This window comes from Pistacia vera, unplaced genomic scaffold (genome assembly GCF_008641045.1).
Source record: "Pistacia vera cultivar Batoury unplaced genomic scaffold, PisVer_v2 Contig32, whole genome shotgun sequence".
In the NCBI taxonomy this organism is placed as follows: Eukaryota; Viridiplantae; Streptophyta; class Magnoliopsida; order Sapindales; family Anacardiaceae; genus Pistacia; species Pistacia vera.
The window spans coordinates 292993-320327 of record NW_022196135.1 but is presented as its reverse complement, the minus strand read 5'-3'; the positions used below and the strand labels follow the sequence as shown (position 1 = coordinate 320327).

The following is a 27335-nucleotide window of genomic DNA, read 5'->3' as shown; positions in this document are numbered from 1 at the left end:
CACCTTCTCACACGAATTTCCCATCAACCACAAGAACATAATCTACCTAATATGGCGCCCGACGTTACAATGCAAGATTTGTGTAGGGTTGTTTATGGGTTCCATTACTTTACGAGTGCAATTCCGGCTGATTGGTGGGGGTGAAGGATTTTGGGGCGGCAGGGTGGGGAAGAGTTTAAAAGGGTTTGAGTCAGGTTTTTTTTTTTTTTTTTTTTTTTTAAGTTTATATATAGGGGATCAAATGACAGAATTACCCCTTGACTGTTTTTCTAATTTACTATTTAGTCATTTTTCAGTTAAACTTAATAGATGGATCTTAACATGGGTAATAAAGTTGCATTTTGAAACATTTTGTTGGGAAAATGTCATTAGGCCAAACCTTGGGTGGGCAATTTTACTCTTATTAATAGCTGAATAGTTTTAGGCTTTTAGCCTATTAGGGACATAATTAATTAATTTACTTTGTAAATTTTTTTGTATTTCCAAGAAATATAATCATAGTATAAATTTAACAAATAAAAATGGTCATTCTCTCCGACGTAGCAGTTTATAATTGGTCAATTCATAAATGAGTCTCATTTGCTTTGAGGATCTTACTATTTGACTAATTACGAGTTGCCACGTTAATAGTTATAAGAACAAATTATGAAAGTGAATTGTGGACCTAGAATTACTGTTTAACAAAAGCAGACTTCCTATCCAAATCCAAATTCAGTTCTAATTGTACTTGTATCTTGTAAGAGCATCTTCAAAAGACTCTTTATATAACTCGAACTCTTTATTATAAAGAGTTTGTTTATAAAAACAATAGTCTAAGAGCATCTCCAATGGTGCTCGCATTTTCATTCATTTTTAAATATAAATAACAAAAAATTTATTCAAATCCAATAGACTTTTTAAATTTTTGGAGAAATAATATGTTTTTTCAATAAAAAAACTTAACAGGAGAGATAAATAATAAATAAAATGCATAGAAACTTGTAATTTATTATTTAAAATTAGGATAGAGAGTGAAATTTGACTCTCTAGACGTGGAGAGTCAAACTCACTATATAATTTATATTTAAAGAATAAGGAGACTGTTGAACTCTTATTTTTATGGATAAATTCTTTATAATAAAGAGTTTGAGTCATATAAAGAGTCATTTGAAGATACTCTAATAGACTCTTTAGAGCATCTCTAAATGACTCTTTATATGCCCAAAATTCTTTATTATAAAGGATCTATCCATAAAAACAAGAGTGTTCTTTATCTTTAAAATATAAATTAGAGAGTGGGTTTGACTCTCCACATTTAGAAAGTCAAATTTCACTCTCTATCCTAATTTTAATTAATAAACTACAAATTTCTATGTATTCTATTTATTAATTTTTTCTCCCATTAAGTATATTTCTTAAAAATAAAGAGTATCTTCATTAAATTTAAAGACTCTTTCTTAAAAATAGAGAATATCTTCATTAAATTTAAATAGTCTATTGGATTTGAATAAAAATTGTATACTTTATATTTAAAAATTAATGAAGATGCTATCCAAAATAAAGAACACCATTGGAGATGCTCTTATTCTTTAAATATGAATTAAAGAGTGAGTTTGACTCTCTACATCTAGAGAGTTAAATATTACCCTCTATCCCAATTTTATTTAATAAATTACAAGTTTCTATATATTTAATTATTACTTATCTCTTCTATTATGTCTCTCTCATATTTATTAAATCTAATTTAAAGAGTCAATTGGATTTGAATAAAAAATTTTGTTCTTTATATTTAAAAATTAATAAAATGTTTTTTATTTATATAAAAATTGTTATTGAAAATGTTTTCCGCTAAAAAAAATAATGCATTTGTAACCGAGACTATAACGAAAACATATAATTTTTGTCATTAAATTACGCCCATTATTTACAAGAAATATTTATTTGGATACATTTATGATTATGAACACTTAAATTAAAGAAGTAAGAGAGAAAACGCTACTAGCTCACCTCACCTCACCTCACCTCACCTCACCTCACACTCCAAACTAAAAAAGAGAGAATAACAAGTAAATTAACATGCTAACTGGTCTCTAAATGAAGAAATCTCTTCAAAGATGGGAAGCCTTTTGGATCTAGAAGGAGCCCATTCATTTATCATTTGTTCAAGCCCCTTCACAAAATCATCATCCAGATTAAAACCCACAGCATCCGACAAATCCGGTATCGGTTGCCTTGACTCCAGCTCTTGTAACAATCCCTCAGCCCGCTTTCTTGCTTTGCAATCCTCTGATCCTGGAACTCTGCCTTCTAACACATGTTGAAGAACTGACTGGGCTTCATCGAATCGGGCCTGTTTCATTAGGCAGAAGCCCAAGTTGCATGCCTTATTGGCATCTGGGTCGATCATCTGAGCTTTCTGATACACCACCTCCGCTGCCATGTAGTTTAATTTCTGCATGTACGCCCAACCCAAATTGCCCTGCAAGTTCATTAATAATGTGTATTAGCTATTTTAGTGGCAACTGCCAACACGATGACCATACTCGTCTCTGTCGTCATATATTGTAGTTCATTAATTTTTCTTTCAAGTCTCAATGATCAGTGTTTTGATTGAAGATTTTTATAATTTGTCCCACAAAATGTATGAATGTGGCTTCAACAAGAAGTGGAATTTTGTTTTCATTTGTAGGTAGCTGGTGAATGCAAAGAGAACAATTAAATTGGAAAAACTGACGTACCAGTAATCTCGAAGTTTCTTGCTTGACGGAAACTTGAAATTTCTTGCCATGAGAGCGTGCAGTCTTTGTAGGTTTTCCATGGAAAACCTCTCCTTGATATATAAGTCTTAGCTTTCGTTTTATCATCTCAATCTGCTCATCTATTTTCCCACATTTCTACAAATTCCATTAATGATTAGTTAATTACCATCAAAATCAAAATCCAAAGCAAAACGGGTATAAGCTAGGGTTATACATTATTAAACTCAAAATTAAGAAGCTAGATATTGTTTACGTTCAATATAAATTTGATGATGATGAGACATATATTTATATATATGTACCTTGTACAAGTCAATAAGGACGTTGTCAAGAGAATCCTGAGCTTGTTTGGAGCAAAGACGTCTAAAAGACTTGATGGCTTCAATGGCTTCTTCACTTCTATCGAGTTGCTTCATCACCACTGCCATGTCTTTTAAAGCACTATCTACTCTATCTCCCGCATTTATTGCCTTCCAGAACAACACTATAGCTGCTTCTGGATCCTTTTGAACTAGCTGCAAATCGTTCAACTACTTCATTATTCAAGATTTCTTCAAGTACAATACCATTGAACCTAGCTAGCCAACCTAGCTAGCAAATCAAGGATCCAAGAATATAATTCATATTGTTATTTTAAAACCTTGAATAAGCTTAGCCTACAGGCATGATAAGAGAGAACAAAATTAAGAAGAGAAAGTAGAACAAATTCACACTAAAAGAACAAAATTTGATCATTATAATGTACTTTTTAAAGAGTTTAAACGATGGATCGACTTATTTGATGTATCTAGGTAGCTCGCTCGTTCTTATTTGATTAATTCCATAATTTAGTTCAAACTAATTATAGAAAGCCTTCAAAGCCTAAGATTACAAAGAAAGTAACAAATTAACGGGAAGAATCGAATTAAAAAAAGAACCTGAGCATGTTTAGCTCGAACATAAGGGCCATCACCAGCAGGAACTTTGTGAATAACATGAAATAGATTTTCTTTATTTCTTGGACTAGTCTTCTTTGAACTCCCTTCCATACTTTCTCTTGTCATCAGTAAACGCTGTTTCTGATGAGATAAAGAAGAAACAGCTAAGCGAAGCAATGATAGATCGAGATATACATTTTATAGATAGAAGCAACTGTAGGAATTGGACGTGAACCTGGCTGACATAACGTCTACATTCCGTAGTCTGAATTTCAACACTCCTGCCACGTATATCATTGGCGCACGTGTCATTGCAGGGCAGGTCTCTCAATGGGTTTAACCGTCCAATTTAATAAAAAAAATATTTATTTATGTTAATTCTGATCTAACCCTGATACAGTATAACCTATTTAGATTAACTTTGATCTAACTACAACATAGAATATCGAGAATTGGCCTCAAATTCTTTTATTTAGTTGTCATAAACATAAGTAGCTTCTTCATTAATAGAAACACATGTTTCTATTATCACTATTAGAAAAATATACATTAAATCACGTGACGTCATTCTAACCATCGATTAATTATAAATTTCTTCTTTTAAGAAAATAAGATGACGTTACGTCATTTAATATATAAATTCGATACATAATCTTTTATAACTATAACATTGCTCGTCACTATTATTATAGTGAATTGATACCGTTTATCAGGCTCATCTTAATGTTAAAACACACGTTAAAGTTTAAGCCAAGTGGATGAGGTCGCGAAGACAAAATATAAAAGGTAGCCATACGGATGAACCTGGCCTGTAAAGCTGTCAAGTTCATCTCTCAGTCAAGCAGATAGATTATGCAAAAATATTCTGGAAATTGGAAGTGATAAAAGTGTTGCTTAATGATAATTGTGCAGTAATGTTAATATCAGTGACGTAGGGCGGGGCAGCCAGAAAAGGAAAAGTCTAAAAACGAGACAAAAATGAATCTGGACAAGTTCATGGACTAATTGAAAGGAGGTTTTAATTAATGAACTTAGACATCTTAATTAACATCTTTACCCTTTCTCTCTTAACATTACATTACTTTCATAAAGCCTGCGTTGTTAAATTTGTATACGTGTGCTTGATTCTTGTATAAGAATATTAACATCTGAAAGATTATTGGATTTTTCTTCTTTATATATATGAGACTTGATTACTTCATACAAATCTTAACTGCCATGGACTTATCTCTAATCTCTTTTTGTCGTAGAAAATAACAAGGGAATGTTATTACTTCAATACATCAACTTTGTTCTCTCATTGCTACCATTTTGCTTGCCACCGATTTTCTGAAGTTTGGTACATCTTGCAAAAGTCCGAATCATATACTAGATCTAGAATAAAATATCCATTTTATGTCCAAAATGAAATAAGCTTTTGCACCCGTAAAGCTTAAAATTTTCGATTCCCAAACAAGCTGATGGGTTTTGGTATGTATAAAAAAATGAAAAAAGTTGCAAAAGTTTAGCCTCCCAATACCACACAGATACTGCACTGGGCTTCTGTGGTTCAGGAATACTCCCATTTTTGTGGCCTCTAATCAAATAGAAAATGTAGGACAATTCTTGCAATGGAATGAAGAAAAATGGAGGTAAAATTATGAACATAATATTAGCAACCATAACTGTGAACGAATTACAGCAATCATAAAATGACTACTTGCTCTTGGCTAAATGCAAAAAAAGACCCTTAAAAAAAAAAAAATAACCTTGCCCACATTCATATACTTTTAGAGAAAAGAACACCAAACCACTGCTTAACAACGCTGGAGATCATAAGCCACATTTCACGCTATTAATAGTAGTACTCCCATAAAATCTTCCTCACTGGCAAAGGCAAGCATTTAGCTAAAGCAGAAAAGAACACCAACCCCTGACTATTGCTTAATAGCCACCACCCCTTGATCGCCCCCCCATCCTTCCACGGCCACGGCCGTAACCTCTGCCCCCTCCACCTCTGCCTCTTTCATATCCGGTTCCTATCAAAAAAGCATGTGCTTCCATTGATCAGCTAATAACTTGTTTAACACAAACATGCCAGCAAAAATCAAGTTCCTGGCTTGCAAAAATATATAGACCTGATTGTAACTCTTCTATGCGGTATATGAATGATTATGTTCTTCAGGTTAATAATTCCAATGTTAAGTAAAAAAATTTAAAAATCTAATTTTCAAGATTACTTCCGTATTCAAATATTTATTCAACCACATAATGTCAACAAAAATTTAGTTTCTTAAATTCATCACATGCCACATAAAGGATAGTCTTTTTGGTTTGCAAATGCAGTACAGAAGCAACTTACCACGATAACCCCCGCCTCTGCCTCGCCCACCACCTCTGCCCCAGTTTGAATACCCATCATTTTCTATCAGAAAAAAGGACTGAAGTAAGATAACTTAAAAGACCAAAATGAATACCCTTGACACACATCTAACAGGAAAAATGAAAAAAACAGTTATAGAAAATAAATAAGAAAATAAAATTTCTCAATTTAAACACAATTCAATATTCAAAGTACCTTGATAGTGTCCATATCCACCCCTGGCAAAACCCCGCCCTCGCCCCCTACCACGACCCTGGCCTCGGCCATATGAATCTAAAAGTCAAATGCTGGAGACATGTTAAGATTAAAAATAATAATAATAAAATAAAATAAAATAAAAGGTGTTTGAATTATAATTGCAATTAATCAACCTATTGCTGACGTTACCTTCATTAACAGCATTGTACGGAATACGCCCTTGTCTGGGTGGTTGTTGTTGTTGCTGATACTGATAGCGATACTGTGGTTTTGGTGGTTCCACATTAGATGGAGCTTGGTACCTGTGAAAATGTATTCCAATTCATATTGAGAATGTGAAAATAAGAAATTCAGATGGAATAAAATAACATTTACAATTATCAAAAAGGAAATCACAGCACAACAGTCTTTACCATAATAATTAACTAGCATCTTAACTTATTTAGAATATTCCAAAGCAGCACAAACACTTCTATTACAATATAGATTAATGAACCTACCCAGGAGAGTTTTTGTTTAGTTCTCTGGCTGATAAGGTTATTGAAATCATTGAGACATGTCGAGTCATCTCCACACTGCATCAGACATTAATGATGAGGTATATAGAAATAGTAGAATCAAAATAAGTACATTATTCCATACGAACTCTGCAAACTTACGGAACAAGACCCTCTTCGATGGGTTCCCATATATCAGTTATGCTAACAGAGCTGATGGCAGTATCTTGATGCAACCGAGGAATTCTTTTCTGTTTTAAGATACAGATGGCTAATTAAATGTAGTAGATAAATGAATAGAGAGAGGAAGAGAGAGAGAAAGGGTAAGGAGGAACTTGCAGACATTTTAAATAAGATAGTACCTTTATAATCTCAGCAATGGCTACTGTCTTGTTGATTGCCTGTCCCATTGCTTTTAAGACAATCTCCTTCCCACGTTTCTCCTAATAAAACATCACAGGAAGGTAAATAACAATACCCACAATTCACATTTTCTGCTAAAAGATGAACTAACAATCACTCTTAGCCATTCTGATAACATAAGACCACTCTTAACCATTGTGATAGCATAAGACCAGCAGATAACAAGTAGAGCTGAGAAAAAAAGGGGAGGGAGAGACAACTGTCTGGAAACTGCCCAAACATAAACCTAAACAACCAATTTCGTAAAATGTAATTCAAGTGTGAAACCATGCCATGAATTCCAAATGTAAGTGGGTTCAGCAAATGAATCAAAAGCAACAACAAACTTGAGCAGTAATAGGCTTTTAGATGTAAGGCTCTCAGATGGCTGAAGACATTCAACTAGGGAATGTGAAGACTCAGCACATACTGAGAAGTTAAAGGGAAAGTCCAATAAAAGAAGCAGGTGGACAACCAGGTGTAACTAATGCAAAATGTAAGCATCGCAACTATCAACATTAATTCTGAGAAACGTAGTGCAAATAGACTAGCCCGTACATAGAAGCACAAACGACCATTCAAACTTCAGGAGGATATTCCTAAAAGGACTCAATATCAATGGATTCAGGGTCTCATCTTGATTCCTTTTTTTCATTCTTCTGGGGCATAATATCCTTAATTCACCCATAAGGGAAAAAGAAAAACACCAAACAAATGATCACAAACACAAGAAAACTCTTTAAATGGAGCGCTTAACAACGAACAATCTACAAGCGCTTTATAGCATAAAATCCAATAACAACAACAGTGTGAACTATTAATTAGAAACATATCATCCAAACATTACAAAAACCAATCCAAAACTCATTATTAATACACAATAACTAGCCCAAAAGTAACCCAAGTACCATATCAAATAATCATACCATTGGTTCAAAATCCATCAAAATACAGACTATTAGAATCATCAATCAACAAAAAACAAACAGAAACTCACAATCCTTAAAAGCCACCCATGCACAAAACCCTAGTACTCAAGCCGAATATCCGCAACACAGACACCACCAATGAGTACTCACAAAAACAAACGCAGAAACACCTCCACAAACAAATACAATAATATTCATATGAAAAGGGTACCTGAAGAAGAGTAGTCGCATAGGTTATGTAGTTTCTGATAGCGCCTAGCGTTGTGATACGGATCTCGTTCTCGTTTATGGGAGACTCGGGTTTCGGTTTTTCCACCTTCTGGTATCTATCCATTTGTGAAGCTAAAACCCTAGCAAAGTTGCAGAGATTTGTTTGATAAAGAAAGTAAAGGCTAAAACCTCTGCCTTGCCTTACATCATATTTTTAAACTTTGGTTTTTTATTGGGTTTTGTTGTTTCAGGGTACGGAGTTATAGCCTTTCCTCACGCGAAAGAGAGAGCGCGTGTACAAACTTGAACTGGGATTGGTTATGGTGTGTTTTCGTGGTTCTTGGATTAGTTTTCTTGAGGCTGAGGCAGCAGGGTGTATTGAGTTTTTGTATTATATTATTTTATTTTTAAAGGGATGTTGTTAGTGATAATGATGACAGAGTTTATTAACGATGTTGCATGTAGCTATTCCTATTCGATTGTTCTTAAATGAATCTTTTGAGGGGCGTTTGGTTGGGATAATGTGGTATTATTGAGTTAAATCATCTTATATTACTTGATTATTATGTTTGATTGTTAAGTAATATAAGATTTCGATAATCTTTAAATATTAAGAGTAGTTATTGCTAGTAATATTAAAGACAGTTTGATTACTTCCATTTTTTTTAGGTATTATAAAATTATCAGGGTAATCTTTTTTTATTATAATTCTATCCCTTATTAATAAAACTTTAAGACAATAATACCCTTATTTTTAAACTTATTTACATGAATGTTGCTTTTACTATTTCACCATCATTAATTAACTTTTTGGACAAAATTACCCTTGAATTCAAGACAAATTGTAGCCCATCCAAGCCACCACCCCCACCCACCTACCGCTGCTTGTTGCCGACAACCACCACGATCTGGCCGTTGATGGCCAGATATCTTGCTGGAAATAGCCATATCAGCGCACGACGACCATTTCAGACCTTCCATGCGCCGTCAGGTTGTCGGTTGCCAACGGCCGACGGTGGTTATCGGCGGTCGGCAATGGCTAGGTTGGTGAGGGTGCTTTGTTGATTTTCCAAACTTTTATTATGAGGTTGTTTTTGCTAAGTTTTTAAATGCAGGGGGGTTATATAATCCAAATAATAATCAATATTAAAAAATAATATAATAATAATATTTAATTATAGGACAATTCAGTAATTTAAATAACATACCCACAAATTTATTTCTCCCAACCAAAGGCTTCGTTTGGTTGGATTTTGGGAATACTACTTTTAGTATTCCCAAAAAAGTTAAACAGTAAAATACCAAAAAACTCACAATATCATTCAACTTTATTCAACATTTTTTAAACCCTCTAAATTTGTTAATTCAATTAAATACCCCTAAATATTTTTAATGTTTTTNTTAATCCTAGAATTAAATTAGCAGGTTTAGAAAATGGTTTTGACAATTTATGTGAAAATTTACAAACCGAAGTATATGTCAATCAAATAGGAGAGGTAAAAAATACACTTTTTGAAGTATATTTCCAATATGAAAATAGGTATGGGAACCCGCAAAGAGGCAAAACATCCAGGGAAGCTACATTAGAAGAAACAAATGAAGACTTCTACTCTTTGGGTGCACTGAATAGGCCGAAGAGGACCCGAATCTGAAGCACAGCCTCCTCTTCAGAAGCTCCACCACCAACAACAATAACTAATGCACTATCTTCCATGCAGTCGCAAAGTAATGAGCTTCAACAACATTTGGTAACCCCTGAAATGTTATCAGTAGATCCACAATAGAGACCAACATTGATCTCTTAGACTATTGGAGAGTCAGAAAATGTATTTTTTCGGTATTATCAAGACTTGCCTTGGATGTTTTCGTTGTTCCTGTCTCAACCGTCTCATCCGAACAAACATTTAGTGCAAGTGGAAGAATTTTAAATGAAAGGAGGACTAAACTTTCACAAAAAATGATTGAAGTCCTCACATGTCTTCGATATTGGGAACGGTCGCGCCATCAAGGTCAATACGAGGTTGTCGACGATACTTTAATAGAATCATTTCAATTTTATAATATAGATGATACGGATGAGAGAGGTCCTAGTGAACCCCAAAATTAGTTGTTTTGTAAATTGTAACTTGTAAATTAATTGTCAATTATTGCACTCTTTTTTCCTTACCAAGTTTTTGTCCCATTAGGTTTTTCTTGATGAGGTTTTAACGAGACAATAATTATTGTAATTTCTTATTTTATTTTTTAATAAATGAATAAATTTAATTATTCTTATATTATAATTTTAATGTATTAAAATTGAATTAATATTTGGAATGTTAACAAAAAAAAATTTAATTTAATTTAATTATTGATATTTGAAAAGAAATTAACACTTAACTAAAAACAATTACATTTATTCATTTATAAATTGTTAATTATTCATTTGAAAAGTTAATTAAACATTTAAACTTAAACAAAATAAAAAAATAATAATAATAAAAAAGAGGGTTAACCCAGCCCAACCCGCGGCCTAACCCGGCGGGTTAGGGTTGGCTGTCCAGGTTGGGCCAGCCAATTCTCCAACATTGGTGGGCCTAACCCGGCCAACCAATGTTGTCGGGCGGGTCAGGATCGACCCGCTGTGGGTCGGGTCGGGTCGGGCCGGCTGCTTTTCCACCTCTATGTGCATCCATGGATTTTTTGAACATTTCTTTGGGAATTTTTTATTAAATATTATGGTTGATGATTTAACTCTATTTCCATCAACCACTTCCACTCTCTGCAAGACTGCAACAAATCATTGCTAACAATGCTACCTGAAATGAAAACGAACTTATTATTCAAGTTTATTTACTTACAAAGAGTTTTCCATCTTGGTGCAACACAATAATTTAGTGTACAACCTAAAAAACAAAGGACCTGTTTGATAGGTTATTTGAAAAAAATGTTATTTTGAAAAACTATCTGAATAGAATAGAATATATTAAATAGAATAAGATAAGATTCTGACAATGTGTTTAATATAATACTTGAAAATTATATCAGAGTTAGATAAAAGACTGAATAATTGTTTGATACATTTTTGGAAAACATTTTCTAAAAATATTTAGATTATTTTAACCCCCTACATTTGCTAATTTAGCTAAACACCCCTCACAATAAAACTTTATAATTTACCAAAAATACTCCACAATAAAACTTTATAATTTACCAAAAATACTCCACAATAAAACTTTAAAATTTAACAAAAACACACTCACAATAAAACTTTAAAAATTAACAAAACCACCCCCCAAAATGAAGTCGTCAACGACGGCCAGATCTCTGGCTATAGATTTAGCCATTTCTGACTAGATCCATGGTGGATCTGGCCGGAAACGACAAGATCGGTGCACAACCAATCAGATTCAACTGGTCATGCGTCGTTCCAATGCCGGAGGTGGCCGTTTGTGGCAACAGCGACAGCTGCTGGCGACGAACAGTGGCTTGGGTGGGTGAGGGTGTTTTTGTTAATTTATAAAGTTTTTATTTGAAATGTAATTGTTTTTAGTTGAATAGAGTTGAAAAAATATTAGAATAAAATAATTAAAAACAAGTCCTACCCACTTTTCATTTTCAATAGAAAAAATATTATTTTATTTGGATTGATTTTCAAAATAATAATCTTAATAAATAAACAAACAAACACATATTTTGTTTCTTAATCCAAATAGGATAACAAAAAAATGATTTGAAAGAGTGAAACACATGGGGGGAAATCAATTGAATTTTACAATCATAATCAATATGAATAAAAAATAACAATTAACACAAACACCGCCACCATATCACCCTTTGTTTGGTTGTTGAGAAAATGAGAAAATTTATTTTCTCATATTTTCTTGGAAACCAAACAGAAAATGAAAAGGGCAAGAAGTTGAGATTCAATGAGTGTTTGGTTGCTGAGCAAACGAAGAATTTTTTTTTTTTCTCGGCAACCAAACAGAAAACTATGAGATCAATCGATTCACAGGGAAGTCCAAAGAGCTACGGTGCAGCTAGGGTTTAAGGTTCCAAGGCATAGTGTAATGATGATAATATCCTTACTCTGTTATAAATAACGTGTAACCTTGAATTTTGGGTAAAACATGATATTTTTCGAAACCAGGGGTAGAAAGTAGATTTACAAAACCTAGGGTGTGAAATTGTATTTCGGCCTTAGTTAAGCAATAATTATCCATGGTGTTTATTGATGGAATTGACCGCACACATTTGACGCACTCTGACGCAACTAAGGCTTTGTTAAGCACATTATTTCTATCCGTATTTCCAATCTTATTCCCAAAATATTGTTTGTTTTGTTATTTGAGAAATATTAGTATATTTTTTAATTGCTTTTAGACCCCTTAAGTTTATTAATTTCATTAAATACCTCCAAAAAAAGTTTAAAAATTAACAAAAATACCCCCACCCACCCATACTTGTCAGATTCCGGCAACCACCGTCGGTGGTGGCCGGAATCTTTCACAACGGCCTACAAATGATCGGAACTGGCCGGCAATTCACCGATCTGACGGCCAAAGAAATGGCTATTTTTGACGGTCAACGACGGCCAAATCTTGGCCATCGTTGACCGACAATGACGACCATATCTTTGGTTATCGCTGACGGTTAAATCTGGACTTTTTCGACTATCGACAGCCAGATCTGGCCTTTTCCGGCCAGATCCGTGGTGGATTTGGCCGAAAAATGCCATATTGACACCCTACCAGCCAGATCCGACCGGTCTGCGTCGTAACGCCATTTTTCGGCCAGATTTTGGCGGTGGCACTGTGGGTGGATGGGGGTGTTTTTGTCATTTTACAAAAATTTTATATATTGGGGTGTTTAGTTAAATTAGCAACCCTAAGGGGTTTTTTTTACAAATTTTTAAATTTTACCTCGTAATACTCTCCTATTCAACTACCAAATATTATTTCTAAAATCCTATCCAAAATAATAAAACAAACTGACCCTAAGCTTCCAATTCCTATTCCATATTAAGATAACTTGGCTTAATTAACTCCACTAAATTTATTAATTAATCTAATCTAACTTTTTATTCAAGTTGCTTGTTCTACAAATTTAACTGAAAGCAAGAAATAAAGTCATTTTCAAATAAAAATCATCTATTTTCTTCTAATCTTGTCATTGACGATTTAACACTCTATAAACCAAAGAAAGATTATTTGTACTCTACATCAAATACAAATTTAACTGAAAGCAAGAAATAAAGTCATTTTCAAATACAATTCATCTATTTTCTTCTAATCTTGTCATTGACGATTTAACATTCTATAAAAAAGTAAAAACCAAAGAAATATTATTTGTACTCTACATCAAAAAGTTACCTAATTTAATATACTTTTACTTAAGAGTATGGATTACATTTTACTAGGTACTGCCAGTATTTTCACTTTTCAAATAAGTCTTACCCCTTTCTTCTATCGTCAATTTCACAAAAGTATATTATAAATCTTATCATTCACATATTACTGTTTATGACTGTGACAAAATAAAGGGCTCTGTTTTAGTTATGTCTTTTTTTTTTTTTTTTTTTTTTTTCTTTTTTTTGGTGATTGAGATATCCGAACCAGTTTACATGTAGCTCAACTAATTTTCAAGACTCTAAAATTAACGATTGGATAAACCTCTAGTGGGTACTCCTACTAACAATTAGGTAAATCTAACTCATGATTTCTTAAATAATACTTTAAGAATCTCTATTTAACCACTCGGACACCCAAGAATGGTTTAAGGGTCCGTTTGTTTTATTATTTTGGATAGGATTTTAGAAATAATATTGGGTAGTTGAATAGAAGAGTATTACGAGGTAAAATTTAAAAATTTACAAAAAAACTCCTAGGTTTGCTAATTTAACTAAACACCCCAATATATAAAAAATTTATAAAATGACAAAAACACCCCCACCCACCCACAGTGCCAGATTTCGGCCACCACCGTCGGAATTTGGCCGAAAAATGGCGTTACGATGCAAACTGGTCAGATCTGGCGGGTAAGGCGTCGATATGGCCTTTTCTGGCCAGATCCACCACGGATCTGGTCGGAAAAGGCTAGATCTACGGCTATATCTGGTTGTCGACTGTGGGAAAAGTCCAAATCTGACCGTCAACGATGGCCAAAGATATGGATGTCGTTGTCAGTCAATAATGGCCAAGATTTGGTGATGGCCAAATCGGTAAATTACTGACCAGTTCTGGTCGTTTGTAGACCATTGTGATATATTTCGGCTACCACCGACGATGGTTGTCGAAATCTGACAAGTATGGGTAGATAAGGGTGTTTTTGTTAGTTTTTAAACTTTTTTTGAGAGTATTTAATAAAATTAATAAATTTAAAAGGTTTAAAAATAATTAAAAAAATATACTAATATTTCTCAAATAACAAATCAAACAATATTTTCGGAATATGGGTAAAAATAATGTGTCAAACCAAGCCAATGGCTACTTTTAGTTATGCATAGGTAGACCGTAGACTTAGACTATTTGATAATGAATTTAAAAGCGAAATTCAAAATTCAAACTAAGAAACTGCGTGGCATTTCGGTTAATCCACCTGAACTTGGAGGGTAGCTAAACTAGAAACAACTCCTCCCAAACGCTACAAAGCATTTAGCTTCTCCCCTAAGCGAGAACTCTCTCAACTGACAACAATAAAATCGTTCGTTTGATAAATCTGCTGCAACAACTACAACAACAACAAAGCCTCCAAACATTTTTTTTTCTCTCTTAATAAACATATTTCTCTTTGCTAGGGTTAGTTGTTGTTGTTGTAGTAGTTGTAGACTCGTTTTAGTGATCAGAAATGGGGCAGCAGTCGTTGATCTACAGCTTCGTGGCTCGTGGAACCGTCATACTAGCAGAGTACACCGAGTTCACCGGAAACTTTACGAGCATAGCAGCACAGTGTCTCCAGAAACTTCCTGCTAGTAACAAGAAGTTCACTTACAACTGCGATGGCCATACTTTTAACTACCTCGTTGATGACGGCTTCAGTATATCATCTTTCTCTCGTTTCCTGTGATATTCATTTTATTTTATTTCTCATTTATCTTCTGATCTGTGCGTTTCTTGCGTTTGTTTGTGATTATTCTGATCGGATTGTAAGATTTTAGATTTTGAATGATCAGGTGTATGACCGACAGTTTGTGCTTTGTAGATTTGGTTTTGGATTTAAGTTTATTGTTCATTAATTATGCAAGTATATTTTGAAGCTAAGTGATTGTTACTTTGCTCAGTTTGATGGAAAATAGTAGTTTATTTTTTAGTGGTTAAGTTTGCACGGATCGTGCTTATTTAGTTTGTAGAGTTTGATTTGATCTGATTGTTTCGGATGTTTGTTTCTGACGTTGCTGAGAAATCCGAGACAACTTCAATAATAGAATCAATTAGTTTTTATGTATTTGCTATGTTTGGTTGCCTAAATTAGGGAAGCTGGTTTTGCTTCCGGTTAATGTTTCTGTTCTTTTGATGATGTAAGTTACTGACTCCTCTTAATTGTGTTTATATTGGAATACTTATGGGTGAACTATAGTTTGGGCTTAGATAGTGTTGTGAAGAATAGATATTAATGCTTTTATTTCTAACTTTGAGTTTTAGATGGTATTTTACCTGTTCAGTTTTCAGAACTTCAGATCCATCATTGTTATTGGTTGGTTTTTTAAGTCTTTGTTATATGATCGGTGTTCTTGACCATTGGTTGGATTTGATAGTGTGAATGCAGTTAATCATGAAAAATTGTTGTTTGGATATCTATTTGTCTATTTTCAAAAAGGAATTAAGGGTTGCAGGCAATAGTATTCTCTGTTAGTCTGAAGCTGATAATAGAATTAATACGTTCAAATTTCAGTGATTGAGTAGTGTTTAATGACCACAAAGCTAGAGTAGGTATTTCTGGTTTTGATAACTTGATGAAGTCTTTTCCTATTGGTTCACTTCTTGGACTCTTGCTGTCTCCTATTTTACTCAATTTTGAACCTTTTTCTTGTCCTTCAATTTATTGAGAAAACTAACCAAATCTTTGAATGTCGCAGCATACTGTGTGGTTGCTGTTGAATCTGTTGGCCGACAGCTTCCAATTGCCTTCCTTGAGCGAGTAAAAGAGGATTTTACCAAGAAATATGGTGGAGGAAAAGCTGCGATGGCAGTTGCTAACAGCTTGAACAGGGAGTTTGGGTAATCTTTCTCGCTCTATTCTGAGGACTGTGTTATGAAATGGCTTGTGTCTTCTATCTATGCCACACAATATACATTAATGCTGTAATTTTTTTTTTTTTTCAATGATGTAGGCCCAAGTTGAAGGAGCAGATGCAATATTGTGTTGATCATCCGGAGGAGATCAGCAAGCTGTCTAAAGTGAAGGCTCAGGTTTCAGAAGTGAAAGGTGTTATGATGGAAAACATTGAGAAGGTAAGGCATTCCTGTTGAAGCTTCTATTTGCTTGTTTGTGTGCTACGAATACAGTTATTTTCTTTTTATGGCTGTGCCTCTGCTTTTTTGATGGAATATGGTGTTCTGTTGCGAGTAATAAATCTATGTACAGGTTCTTGACCGTGGAGAGAAAATTGAGCTTCTGGTGGATAAGACAGAGAATCTTCGCTCACAGGTCAACGACGATTACTAAATTTGGCAATATTTTCTAAAGCTAGCTGATGTGATAATGTAAATTCCGTTGTTTCTGGTGTTGCAGGCACAGGATTTCAGGCAGCAGGGAACGAAGATGAGAAGGAAGATGTGGTTGCAAAACATGAAGATAAAACTGATAGTTCTGGGAATCATAATTGCCTTGATTCTCATCGTAGTATTGTCCATTTGTGGTGGCTTCAAATGTTGATGTTTACCTTACTCTCCACGAAGATTGTTTTTGCTTGTCGAAAAGTTTTCACTATGCCAGTTTTCCTACAGATTTTGCAGTCTCTTTCCGCTATAGCTTTAATCAGGAACGGTGCTTGTATGTTTGTATTTGAATTCATTTGTTACGAGGTCTTCCGTGTGTGGAAATTTGTCATTCCTTTTGATTTGAAACATCATCTGTTGAAAATAACTGACTGATTACAGAGATTGCGTTTCACCTTCTTGCAGTTACTGCAACAGTGAACTTCCACTCAAACATTTGGTCAACTTTCCTTTGCGGGATGATTATTCTGGTAATAGGTTTTCTTTTTCTTCAGACCAATTAAATGATATTACCCATTACATTAGTTTGTGCACCTTAAATGAATTTTGTTTCTGTAAGTTCACATATTATACATTAATGCTACCTTATTAAATTTAAAACCACCATATCCATATCCAAGAGTGCAGTCCAGATTCCAGTCTCTAATTCGGGTGAACCATCTCAGAAACACCCATATAATCATTCAATAAAATACAACAAACATTCATTTTTGCTTATTTTTTGTGTTACAATTTACAAAACAAAATTTGATCGTCTATCCAATAGTTAATTGAAACTCAGAATGAGCAAGGCTATTACAGCAGCTGTCAGAAAAAGAAAAAGAAAGGCAACAAATGGCATTTACAAGGAGAAATTGAAGCTAATAGAAAAATGCTCATAATTTGATTTCCATGTTATCTATGAGGCGGACCTTCCCAAACCAGGCACAATGCAAAAGACAACAGGACTCTTATATCTTCCATCGCCTCCAAACTTTCTTGGTCTACAATCTGCTGGCAGGAATCATTGTAAATTAGAGCACCTCAAAATAAAAACCTAAAAAGTTTCAAAAATAAATGCTTTGCTTTGTCCAATAAAATAAAACACTGGTGCTATTCAATAAGTAGTCAGGTGTTTAAAGTATGCATATTCAAGAAAGGAGCTTTGGTCAACATTTGGAGCCATAGGCTCTGTTTTCATTCTACCACTCAAAAACCAAGGAACTCTGGCAGCCATCAAAAAGGGCATATAACAAGTAAACCTTTGAATACAAGGAAGATCCCTAGCATAGTTTCTGATACTTGTGCCCTTGATTGTTTAATAATAAGCTCTAATTGCTCATAAAGCAATTCAGATAGGCATATATCAATCCAAATTACAGGAAACTAAAGGGTATAGAGAGTTCAATTCTTGCTCAGCATAGTCATTCTTCCCCCACATCATTTATTGCTTGGATGACCAAGTCCCTCAAATCTTTACAGTTAATTTGACCCTTTTCTGCAGAAGATCAGCTCTGATAATGACCTGTTTATAGACAATCCTGCAGAATACAAAATTGAATAAATCAATACATGTTATATGTAGATCATAGCACAAGAGGATCAACAGCATTGAGAGGACCTTTTCCCTTTCTTCAGGCGATAGGTGCACATTACGAGAACTCAAAGCAAGGCCATCCTCATCTCGAACTATTTCAGAACCTATCACTTCTATGCCAAAATCAGATCTCGAACCTGTAGGAAGTCAACAGATGAGAAATCAATTAGCAGCAGTGTGTAATCCCTTGTAGCTTATTAATGGCATCATTGAAGCCAATTGCTCAAGCCAAGCACTTAACTAACAGGGAACTCATTTAGAGTTAAAAAAAAAAATTACTCAAATTTGCTGATTTTAGTTTTTAATTGGACAGACATATACAAATCAACTGTCATGTTGCAAATCTAGTTTCAACTATTAAATGAATACACATCAGTCATCACAATCTATAAGCATGACATTTTCTAATATTTCAAATGACAAATCCATGAAAATCAAATCACTCCAAAACTCTTTTCTTTGCATGCTGAGTCTCGGTCTCGATCTTCTACATTCCAGAAAACAGAAGAAAGACAAGTTTTCATACAGCAAAAATGTTGGCATGCAAATAAAATAGCCGATTCAACTACCCCTTAAGGAACTTTCTCACCCCACGTGAATATGATGGTTATAGGCCAATTCCCACACTCAACATAGTTCCCAAAACATAAAGAAAGAAATTTTTAAATGTTTCATGAATCATCCCAACGCCAAACTACATGAGCCTCGATTTCAACACTAAAAATTTAATACATTATACTTGAAAATCATCTTCAGTTCCGAATTTAACATATAAGAAGAGAAGGCAACTTTAAGCATCACAGTAACATTCAAACCCAATCAAACGCAGAATCCAATTTCTGTTGTTTTGTTCAAAACCGATGATCATCACAACCTGATTTTTTGACAGGAAAATAAACAACTTTTCTATCATTAATTTGTTTTCCACAGAATACTCACCATTCGCTGAATAACACGAAACTGCTGATAATCTTTCTTCCCAAAAAAGCAAAATCGCTCCACAATATTAACAACTTGCTAACAATGGTAGCCACCCTCTGAAGAAAACAGCCGACTCTTCCCACACAGACCCTTCTCCAATCTCCGACTCTCACCCAAGTCTCATGCCCCATCCCCTTTCTTCAACACATGAAACAACTCCACACCGCATTACCAGACTCACTCCTCTTACTATCATTAACATCGTTATTTTTGAAATTGTTTTTATAGTCATAAAGATTATAGGGTGGAAGACAACATCCACAGCTTTAGAAAGAGACATAACCTTGCGGAATCACCTTGAAAATCAGAAGGTAAGTCGATAAGTCCTCGGAGAGAGAACTGACCTGGGTTGACATAGATGGAGACAACAGTGAGATTGGCGTGGCGGTGGGATTGTTTGACCAGAGATAAATGACCTTCATGGAGATAACCCATAGTGGGTACTAAGCCTATGGTTTTGCCTTGTGATCTCATAGCTCTTGACCAGTTCCTCATCTGGGTCTTGTCTGTAATTATCTCTGGTTCTTTGGTTGCCATGGGAAGCAAGCGAAGGTGATGAAACTACTAAATTTGCGTGGGGTTAAAAGGACTTTAGTGTACGGAGTTAAAATTCAAGTCGGAGTTGGGTAGATTTGGGGGGGTATGTGGGGGCCTTTGGGGTGATTTGGGGATTTGGAATATTGGAGCGAAAAGACCAAATCTCAAAAAACGATAAATCTTAATAGAGGAGGCGGTTTGGGAGTTGGATGGCACCTAGCCGCCTACGAGGTTACGTTTCTCGTTTGGCTTTATTAAAAGAGTAAACGATTTTTCCCCACCCAAGGTTTGGGCTAATAACCTTCCCAACTGTCAAGTTTCAAAATGATACCCTTCTCACCCATCAAGTTTCGAAACTGACACTTTCCCCACCCACCCTTATGTTCCATTAGCAAATATGTTCTCTAGCATTGTAAAAACAATAGAAAGACGAAAATACCCTCTTTCATCTTTTTTTTTCCTTTCTCCTTCTCTCTACCTCAATTCCGGTTGTGATTCCGACTACCAACCTTCTCGCCACAATCTTTTCACAAAAATCAACTCACAAAATCTTCACTATTATCCAAATCACACACTACACCATCACCCTATCCAATCAACACACAACAACATCATCCAAATCAAAACAAAAATTAAAAAAAAAGTTGGTTGGACTTTCTCACCTTCTCACCCAATTGGTTAGAATCGCACTCGGCCAGGTGGGTTCTGCCAACCAACTCCACAATCAACGCAAAACAAACTCTAATGAGTGAACGTTTGTGGTTATGGGGGCTTGAAAGGTTAAGGATGCTAGGTAGTGGGGGTCCAGTAGATGAGAGAATGGTGAGAGGGGGTGGCCCCATGTGCTAGATGTTCGACACGATTGGAAACTCAATCTTGCGAGCACGATAACGGTGGGTGGTACAAATTTCCAGGTGGGGAGGTGCAAATGGTTGCTGGTATGTGTGGGGTTTGAGGATGATGAATGGTGGCCAAGGAGTCATCGGAGTGACAAGTTTGGCCGACAAAAAAAGTCGCACTTGACTGGAATCCTTTCACCTTCTCACACGAATTTCCATCAACCACAAGATAATCTACCTAATATGCGCCCGACGTTACAATGCAAGATTTGTGTAGGGTTGTTTATGGTTTCCATTACTTTACAGTGCAATTCCGGCAATTGGTGGGAGAGGATTTGGGGCAGCGGGGTGGGGAAGAGTTTAAAAGGTTTGAGTCAGGGTTTTTTTTTTTTTTTTTTATAATGTTTATATATAGGGGATCAAATATAGAATTCCCCCTTGACTCTTTTTTTTAATTTACTATTTTGTCCTTTTTCAATTAAACTTAATAGATATCTTAACATGGGTAGTAAGTTGCATTTTGAAACTTTTTGTTGGAAATGTCATTAGCCAAACCTTGGGTGGGCATCGTTTACTCTTATTAATAGGGTGGTTCGGTTCTGGGTACCCTGCACTTTTTGAAGGAACCGGAACCGACGGTTCCTTGAAATTTGAACCAGAACCAAACCGACGGTTCTGGTTCCTAGGTACCCAGAACCAAACCTGTAACAACGGTTTCGGTTCCGATTCTGGGTACCCTATATAATTATGACCCCCAAAATTTTTAAAATGAAAAAACCCTTAAAAACCTACAATACCCCCCACCTACACTTGTTAACAAAAATAAAATTACAAATTATAAATTCAAAATTACAAACTCCATTACTTTGTAAAGGTAGATTCTCAAAAGTCAAACCAACTTACTTTAAATATTATGAAATATAAATATAAATGTATTCACATTACTTTTTCTACAAAAAATTTTATTAATCCCCCTAATCTTTAATTTTATTTTATATTAGTCTCAGTTCCTGGTTCCTGGTTCTGATTCTGGTTCCTAACTATAGGAATCGAAACCGGAACCGCACAGTAACAGTTCCAAAAATTTGGAACCGAAACCTACCCATTGACTACTGGTTTTGGGTAGGAACCAAAACCAAACCCAGGGTATCCGCCGATTCCGGTTCTAACCGGTTCTTTTGAACACCCTTACTTATTAACAGCTGAATAGTTTTAGCCTATTAGGGACATAATTAATTTATTTACTTTGTAAAAATTTTTGTATTTCCAAGAAATATAATCGTAGTCTAAATTTAACACATAAAAATGCTCATTCTCTCGAATTTGACAATTCGTAATTGGTCAATTCATAAATGAGTTTCATTTGCTTCTAGGATCCTGCTGTTTAACCAATTACGAGTTGCCACGTTAAGAGTGTTTAACCAATTATGAGTTGCCACGTTAAGAGTTATGAGAAAAAGTTGTGAAAGTGAATTGTGGACCTAGAATTACTGTTTAACAAAAGCAGATTTCCTTTCCAAATCCTAATTCAGTTCTAATTGTATTTGTATATTGTAAGAGTATCTTCAAAATAACTCTTTATATAACCCAAACTCTTTATTATAAAGAGTTTGTTTATAAAAACAATAGTCTAAGAGCATCTTCAATGGTGCTCTTTAAAATAAAGAACATCTTCATTAATTTTTAAATATAAATAACAAAAATTTTATTCAAATCCAATAGACTTTTTAAATTTTTGAAGAAATAATATGTTTTTTCAATAAAAAAACTTAATAGGAGAGATAAATAATAAATAAAATTCATAGAAGCTTGTAATTTATTATTTAAAATTTATTTATTATTTAAAATTAGGATAAAGAGTGAAATTTAACTCTCTAGATGGAGAGTCAAACTCACTCTATAATTTATATTTAAAGAATAAAGAGACTATTTAACTCTTATTTTTATGGATAAACTCTTTATAATAAAGAGTTTGAGTCATATAAAGAGTCATTTGGAGATACTCTAAGAGCATATTTAATTGTGTTCTTTATTTTGAATAGCATCTTCATTCATTTTTAAATATAAAGAACATAATTTTTATTCAAATCCAATAGACTCTTTAAATTTAATGAAGATGCTCTTTATTTTTAAGAAAAAAACTTAATGGGAGAGAGAATTAATAAATAAAATGCATAGGAACTTGTAGTTTATTAATTAAAATTAGGATAGAGAGTGAAATTTGACTCTGTAAATGTGGAGAGCCAAACTCACTCTCTAATTTATATTTTAAAAATAAAGAGTCTGTTGGACTCTTGTTTTTATGGATAAACTCTTTATAATAAAAAAGTTTGAGTCATATAAATAATCATTTGGAGATGCTCTAATAGACTATTTATTTTTTAAATATAAATTAAAGAGTGAGTTTGACTCTTTACATTTAGAGAGTTAAGTTTCACTCTCTATCCCAATTTTATTTAATAAATTACAAGTTTCTATACATTTTAGTATTAATTATCTCTCCTATTTATTAAGTCTAATGTTAAGAGTCTATTGGATTTGAATACAAATTTTGTTCTTTATATTTAAAAATTAATAAAAATACTGTATTTATTTATGTAAAATAAAGAGCACTATTGGAGATGTTCTTAGAGCAGACTCTTTATATGGCCCGAACTCTTTATTATAAAAAGTCTGTCCATAAAAACAAGAGTCCAACTCTTTATCCTTTAAATGAGTTTGATTCTCCACATCTAGAGATTCAAATTTCACTCTCTATCACAATTTTAATTAATAAACTATAAATTTCTATGCATTTTATTTAATAATTATCTCCCTTATTAAATGTCTTTCTTGAAAATAAAGAACATTTTATTTAAATTTTAAAGAGCATTTTCTTTAAATTTTAAGAGTGTTGGATTTGAATAAAAATTTTATTTTTTATATTTAAAAATTAATGAAGATGCTAAAATGCTCGTTAAGCACCATTGGAAATGGCTAATCTATCTGTTTTCCGCTCAAAAAATAATGCATTTGTAACTCAGATTATAACGAAAACAAATATATAATTTTTTTCATTAAATTACGCCCATTATTTACAAGAAATATTTATTTGGATACATTTATGATTATGAACACTTGAATTAAAAAAGTAAGAGTACCTTACCTCACACTCCAAACTAAAAAAGAGAGAATAACAAGTAAATTAACATGCTAACTGGTCTCTGAATGAAGAAATCTCTTCAAAGATAGGAAGCCTTTTGGATCTAGAAGGAGCCCATTCATTTATCATTTGTTCAAGCCCCTTCACAAAATCATCATCCAGATTAAAACCCAAAGCATCCGACAAATCCGGTATCGGTTGCCTTGACTCCAGTTCTTGTAACAATTCCTCAGCCCGTTTTCTTGCTTTGCAATCCTCTGATCCTGGAACTCTACCTTCTAACACATGTTGAATAACTGACTGGGCTTCATCGAATCGGGCCTGTTTCATTAGACAGAAGCCCAAGTTGCATGCCTTATTGGCATCTGGGTCGATCATCTGAGCTTTCTGATACACCACCTCCGCTGCCATGTAGTTTAATTTCTGCATGTACGCCCAACCCAAATTGCCCTGCAAGTTCATTAATAATGTGTATTAGCTATTTTAGTGGCAACTGCCAACACGATGACCATACTCGTCTCTGTCGTCATATATTGTAGTTCATTAATTTTTCTTTCAAGTCTCAATGATCAGTGTTTTGATTGAAGATTTTTATAATTTGTCCCACAAAATGTATGAATGTGGCTTCAACAAGAAGTGGAATTTTGTTTTCATTTGTAGGTAGCTGGTGAATGCAAAGAGAACAATTAAATTGGAAAAACTGACGTACCAGTAATCTCGAAGTTTCTTGCTTGACGGAAACTTGAAATTTCTTGCCATGAGAGCGTGCAGTCTTTGTAGGTTTTCCATGGAAAACCTCTCCTTGATATATAAGTCTTAGCTTTCGTTTTATCATCTCAATCTGCTCATCTATTTTCCCACATTTCTACAAATTCCATTAATGATTAGTTAATTACCATCAAAATCAAAATCCAAAGCAAAACGGGTATAAGCTAGGGTTATACATTATTAAACTCAAAATTAAGAAGCTAGATATTGTTTACGTTCAATATAAATTTGATGATGATGAGACATATATTTATATATATGTACCTTGTACAAGTCAATAAGGACGTTGTCAAGAGAATCCTGAGCTTGTTTGGAGCAAAGACGTCTAAAAGACTTGATGGCTTCAATGGCTTCTTCACTTCTATCGAGTTGCTTCATCACCACTGCCATGTCTTTTAAAGCACTATCTACTCTATCTCCCGCATTTATTGCCTTCCAGAACAACACTATAGCTGCTTCTGGATCCTTTTGAACTAGCTGCAAATCGTTCAACTACTTCATTATTCAAGATTTCTTCAAGTACAATACCATTGAACCTAGCTAGCCAACCTAGCTAGCAAATCAAGGATCCAAGAATATAATTCATATTGTTATTTTAAAACCTTGAATAAGCTTAGCCTACAGGCATGATAAGAGAGAACAAAATTAAGAAGAGAAAGTAGAACAAATTCACACTAAAAGAACAAAATTTGATCATTATAATGTACTTTTTAAAGAGTTTAAACGATGGATCGACTTATTTGATGTATCTAGGTAGCTCGCTCGTTCTTATTTGATTAATTCCATAATTTAGTTCAAACTAATTATAGAAAGCCTTCAAAGCCTAAGATTACAAAGAAAGTAACAAATTAACGGGAAGAATCGAATAAAAAAAAGAACCTGAGCATGTTTAGCTCGAACATAAGGACCATCACCAGCAGGAACTTTGTGAATAACATGAAAGAGATTTTCTTTATTTCTTGGAGTAGTCTTCTTTGAACTCCCTTCCATACTTTCTCTTCTCATCAGTAAACGCTGTTTCTGATGAGATAAAGAAGAAACAGCTAAGCGAAGCAATGATAGATCGACATATACATTTTATAGATAGAAGCAACTGTAGGAATTGGACGTGAACCTGGCGGCCATAACGTCTACATTCCGTAGTCTGAATTTCAACACTCCTGTCACGTATTTCATTGGCGCACGTGTCATTGCAGGGCAGGCCTCTCAATGGGTTTAACCGTCCAATTTAATTAAAAAAAATATTTATTTATGTTAATTCTGATCTAACCCTGATACAGTATAACCTATTTAGATTAACTTTGATCTAACTACAATATAGAATATCGAGAATTAGCCTCAAATTCTTTTATTTAGTTGTCATAAACATAAGTTGCTTCTTCATTAACAAATGTTTCTATTATCGCTATAAAGAAAATAATATAGTTATCAAGAATATACACAAAATTTATACATTAAATGATGTGACATCATCCTAATCGTCAATTAGTTATGAATTTAAAAAAAAAAAATAAGATAATAACACGTTATTCAATACATAAATTAGAATAATACTATGTCATTCCATACATAAATTTAATGCGTATTTTTCGATAACTGTAACATTACTTCTCACTATTATTATTACAGTGAATTGATACTGTTTATCAAACTCATCTTAATGTTAAAACACACGTTAAAGTTTAAGCCAAGTGGGTGAGGTCGCGAAGACAAAATATAAAAAGGTGGCCATATGGATGAACCTGGCCAGTAAAGCTGTTAAGTTCATGTCTCAGTCATGCAGATAGATAATGCAAAAAAAATCATTCTGGAAATTGGAAGTGATAAAAGTTTTGCTTAATGATAATTGTGCAGTAATGTTAATATCAGTGACGTATGGCGGGGCAGCCAGAAAAGGAAAAGTCAAAAAACGAGACAAAAATGAATCTAGACAAGTTCATGGACTAATTGAAAGGAGGTTTTAATTAATGAACTTAGACATCTTAATTAACATCTTTACCCTTTCTCTCTTAACATTACATTACTTTCATAAAGCCTGCGTTGTTAAATTTGTATACGTGTGCTTGATTCTTGTATAAGAATATTAACATCTGAAAGATTATTGGATTTTTCTTCTTTATATATATGAGACTTGATTACTTCATACAAATCTTAACTGCCATGGACTTATCTCTAATCTCTTTTTGTCGTAGAAAATAACAAGGGAATGTTATTACTTCAATACATCAACTTTGTTCTCTCATTGCTACCATTTTGCTTGCCACCGATTTTCTGAAGTTTGGTACATCTTGCAAAAGTCCGAATCATATACTAGATCTAGAATAAAATATCCATTTTATGTCCAAAATGAAATAAGCTTTTGCACCCGTAAAGCTTAAAATTTTCGATTCCCAAACAAGCTGATGGGTTTTGGTATGTATAAAAAAATGAAAAAAGTTGCAAAAGTTTAGCCTCCCAATACCACACAGATACTGCACTGGGCTTCTGTGGTTCAGGAATACTCCCATTTTTGTGGCCTCTAATCAAATAGAAAATGTAGGACA

General features: G+C 33.9%; 4 protein-coding genes and 1 pseudogene across 4 annotated transcripts; 1 reads left to right on the top strand and 4 right to left on the bottom strand.

Annotated features, from left to right (window-relative positions):
* Positions 1-1885: 1885 nt before the first annotated feature.
* LOC116136747 (protein SULFUR DEFICIENCY-INDUCED 1-like) lies at positions 1886-25832 on the bottom strand. Its single transcript, XM_031422410.1, has 5 exons — positions 25672-25832; positions 25057-25269; positions 24734-24889; positions 24033-24474; positions 1886-1996 (listed from the first exon to the last, which is right to left on the bottom strand). The coding sequence occupies exons 1-4, from the start codon at positions 25795-25797 to the stop codon at positions 24067-24069; spliced, it is 903 nt and encodes a 300-aa protein (XP_031278270.1). The 5' UTR covers positions 25798-25832; the 3' UTR covers positions 1886-1996; positions 24033-24066.
* LOC116136748 (protein SULFUR DEFICIENCY-INDUCED 1-like) lies at positions 1909-3844 on the bottom strand. Its single transcript, XM_031422411.1, has 4 exons — positions 3656-3844; positions 3041-3253; positions 2718-2873; positions 1909-2458 (listed from the first exon to the last, which is right to left on the bottom strand). Exons 1-4 carry the CDS (start codon positions 3779-3781, stop codon positions 2051-2053), a joined length of 903 nt encoding a protein of 300 aa, XP_031278271.1. The 5' UTR covers positions 3782-3844; the 3' UTR covers positions 1909-2050.
* On the bottom strand, positions 5276-8535 carry LOC116136749 (ribonuclease P protein subunit p25-like protein). Its single transcript, XM_031422412.1, has 8 exons — positions 8255-8535; positions 7075-7155; positions 6875-6963; positions 6716-6790; positions 6405-6517; positions 6213-6290; positions 5997-6059; positions 5276-5673 (listed from the first exon to the last, which is right to left on the bottom strand). Exons 1-8 carry the CDS (start codon positions 8375-8377, stop codon positions 5579-5581), a joined length of 717 nt encoding a protein of 238 aa, XP_031278272.1. The 5' UTR covers positions 8378-8535; the 3' UTR covers positions 5276-5578.
* On the top strand, positions 14863-17119 carry LOC116136750 (putative vesicle-associated membrane protein 726). The gene is made up of 5 exons (XM_031422413.1): positions 14863-15268; positions 16307-16448; positions 16562-16682; positions 16816-16878; positions 16963-17119. Exons 1-5 carry the CDS (start codon positions 15079-15081, stop codon positions 17104-17106), a joined length of 660 nt encoding a protein of 219 aa, XP_031278273.1. The 5' UTR covers positions 14863-15078; the 3' UTR covers positions 17107-17119.
* Positions 18397-20079, bottom strand: LOC116136789 (annotated as a pseudogene).
* Positions 25833-27335: the final 1503 nt, after the last annotated feature.

Coding starts and splice junctions, on each gene's coding strand:
- LOC116136750 (XM_031422413.1), top strand. CDS start 15,079: ATGGGGCAGCAGTCGTTGATCTACAGCTTCGTGGCTCGTGGAACCGTC. Junction 16,449..16,561: donor AGCTTGAACAGGGAGTTTGG/GTAATCTTTCTC, acceptor TCAATGATGTAG/GCCCAAGTTGAAGGAGCAGA. Junction 16,879..16,962: donor CAGAGAATCTTCGCTCACAG/GTCAACGACGAT, acceptor CTGGTGTTGCAG/GCACAGGATTTCAGGCAGCA.
- LOC116136749 (XM_031422412.1), bottom strand. CDS start 8,377: ATGGATAGATACCAGAAGGTGGAAAAACCGAAACCCGAGTCTCCCATA. Junction 6,964..7,074: donor CCATTGCTGAGATTATAAAG/GTACTATCTTAT, acceptor ATCTTAAAACAG/AAAAGAATTCCTCGGTTGCA. Junction 5,674..5,996: donor CAGAGGCGGGGGTTATCGTG/GTAAGTTGCTTC, acceptor CTTTTTTGATAG/GAACCGGATATGAAAGAGGC.
- LOC116136747 (XM_031422410.1), bottom strand. CDS start 25,797: ATGAGAAGAGAAAGTATGGAAGGGAGTTCAAAGAAGACTACTCCAAGA. Junction 24,890..25,056: donor TCCTTATTGACTTGTACAAG/GTACATATATAT, acceptor TGGAATTTGTAG/AAATGTGGGAAAATAGATGA. Junction 24,475..24,733: donor AAGAAACTTCGAGATTACTG/GTACGTCAGTTT, acceptor ATGAACTTGCAG/GGCAATTTGGGTTGGGCGTA.
- LOC116136748 (XM_031422411.1), bottom strand. CDS start 3,781: ATGACAAGAGAAAGTATGGAAGGGAGTTCAAAGAAGACTAGTCCAAGA. Junction 2,874..3,040: donor TCCTTATTGACTTGTACAAG/GTACATATATAT, acceptor TGGAATTTGTAG/AAATGTGGGAAAATAGATGA. Junction 2,459..2,717: donor AAGAAACTTCGAGATTACTG/GTACGTCAGTTT, acceptor ATGAACTTGCAG/GGCAATTTGGGTTGGGCGTA.